Source organism: Myotis lucifugus, unplaced genomic scaffold, assembly GCF_000147115.1.
Source record: "Myotis lucifugus unplaced genomic scaffold, Myoluc2.0 scaffold_1650, whole genome shotgun sequence".
Classification (NCBI taxonomy): Eukaryota; Metazoa; Chordata; class Mammalia; order Chiroptera; family Vespertilionidae; genus Myotis; species Myotis lucifugus.
In genome coordinates this window covers 15,867-16,966 of record NW_005872698.1, presented here as the reverse complement: position 1 = coordinate 16,966, position 1,100 = coordinate 15,867, and the positions used below count along the sequence as shown (strand labels likewise).

At 60.5% G+C, this 1,100-nt stretch overlaps 1 protein-coding gene across 1 annotated transcript in view; it reads right to left on the bottom strand.

The window, feature by feature from the left end:
* LOC102421981 (creatine kinase M-type) overlaps nucleotides 1–1,100 on the bottom strand; it is an 8,125-nt gene that overhangs the window by 4,770 nt on the left and 2,255 nt on the right. Inside the window, exon 3 of the mRNA XM_006108000.2 lies at nucleotides 909–1,041. Coding sequence (XP_006108062.1) covers nucleotides 909–1,041 — 133 coding nt within the window. The remainder of the gene's footprint in view (nucleotides 1–908; nucleotides 1,042–1,100) is intronic.

Below are 1,100 nucleotides of genomic sequence, written 5' to 3'. Positions count from 1 at the left end.
TGCTTTTTTGAGAGCCAGTTAAACGTTTATCAGAACAACATGAGTTCTGATGGTTCAACCTCCAAAACATACTCTTTCTTCCCATTCCATTGTCACCCTGCACCCTTCACCTGGACCACTATGGCTGCCCCCTCACGGTCTCTCTGCTCCTACTTTTGCCCACAGTCTGCCCCCCACTTGGCAGCCAGAGGGCTCCACGGAAATCTGAACCTGTCCTTCCTCTGCTCACCGCCCTCCCATGGCTTCCGCCTCCCTCAGAGTCAAAGCCGAAGTCCTCTTGACAGCCCATAAGGCTCTGCCCAACCTGACCCCCATCCCCCTCTGACCTCATCTCCTCACCCTCTCGCTCCAGCCACAATGGTTTCCTTGCTCTTCCTCCCACCTCAGGGCCTTTGCACTTGCTGTGCTACCTGCTGGCACCCTTCCCAAGGTCTCGGCTCTTTATCAGTCAGGTCTCAACTCCTTCATCACAGGCTAGCCTCCCCCCAACACACCCGGCCGTTCCCTGCCACACCCCTTGTTTCTTGGCTTGCATTTTGGAATTACCTTGTTCTTTTCTGGGTTTCTGGGTTTACACCCTCTCATCTCCCCACCAGCCTGGCAGCTCTGACAACAGTGACTTTGTCTTGTTCATCTTGGGAGCCCAGCTCCACACACAGGACCAGCCGGGCCATAGACACTTGCTGGGTGACTGGGTGCCTTTCAGGACTTGGCGCAGCCGGGTGTCCGCATGGATCTGCTCAGGGTCCCTCAACACTCCCACCAGGAGGATGCGGCCCTGTCCCTCGCCTGGCAGGCACCCAGGGTTTACCAAGCAGCTTGCACGTTTAGAACATGGGGGTCCCGGGGGCCCAGAGATCTGCCCCTGGGGGAGCCGGTGACCCCGGCAGGGGGCGGGGCGGGCTCACCTTCCACGGAGAGCTTCTCCACAGCCCGGCGCTCGCCGCGGGAGCAGTGGGGGGGCAGCGTGTAGCCCTTGATGCTGCGGCCCGTGCGCACGCGGCTGCTGAGCACGTAGTTGGGGTCCAGGTCGTCTCCACCCTGGAGGGCACGTGGGGTGTCAGGGCTCCAGGCCTCAAAACCCTCCCCGTCCCCTGCTT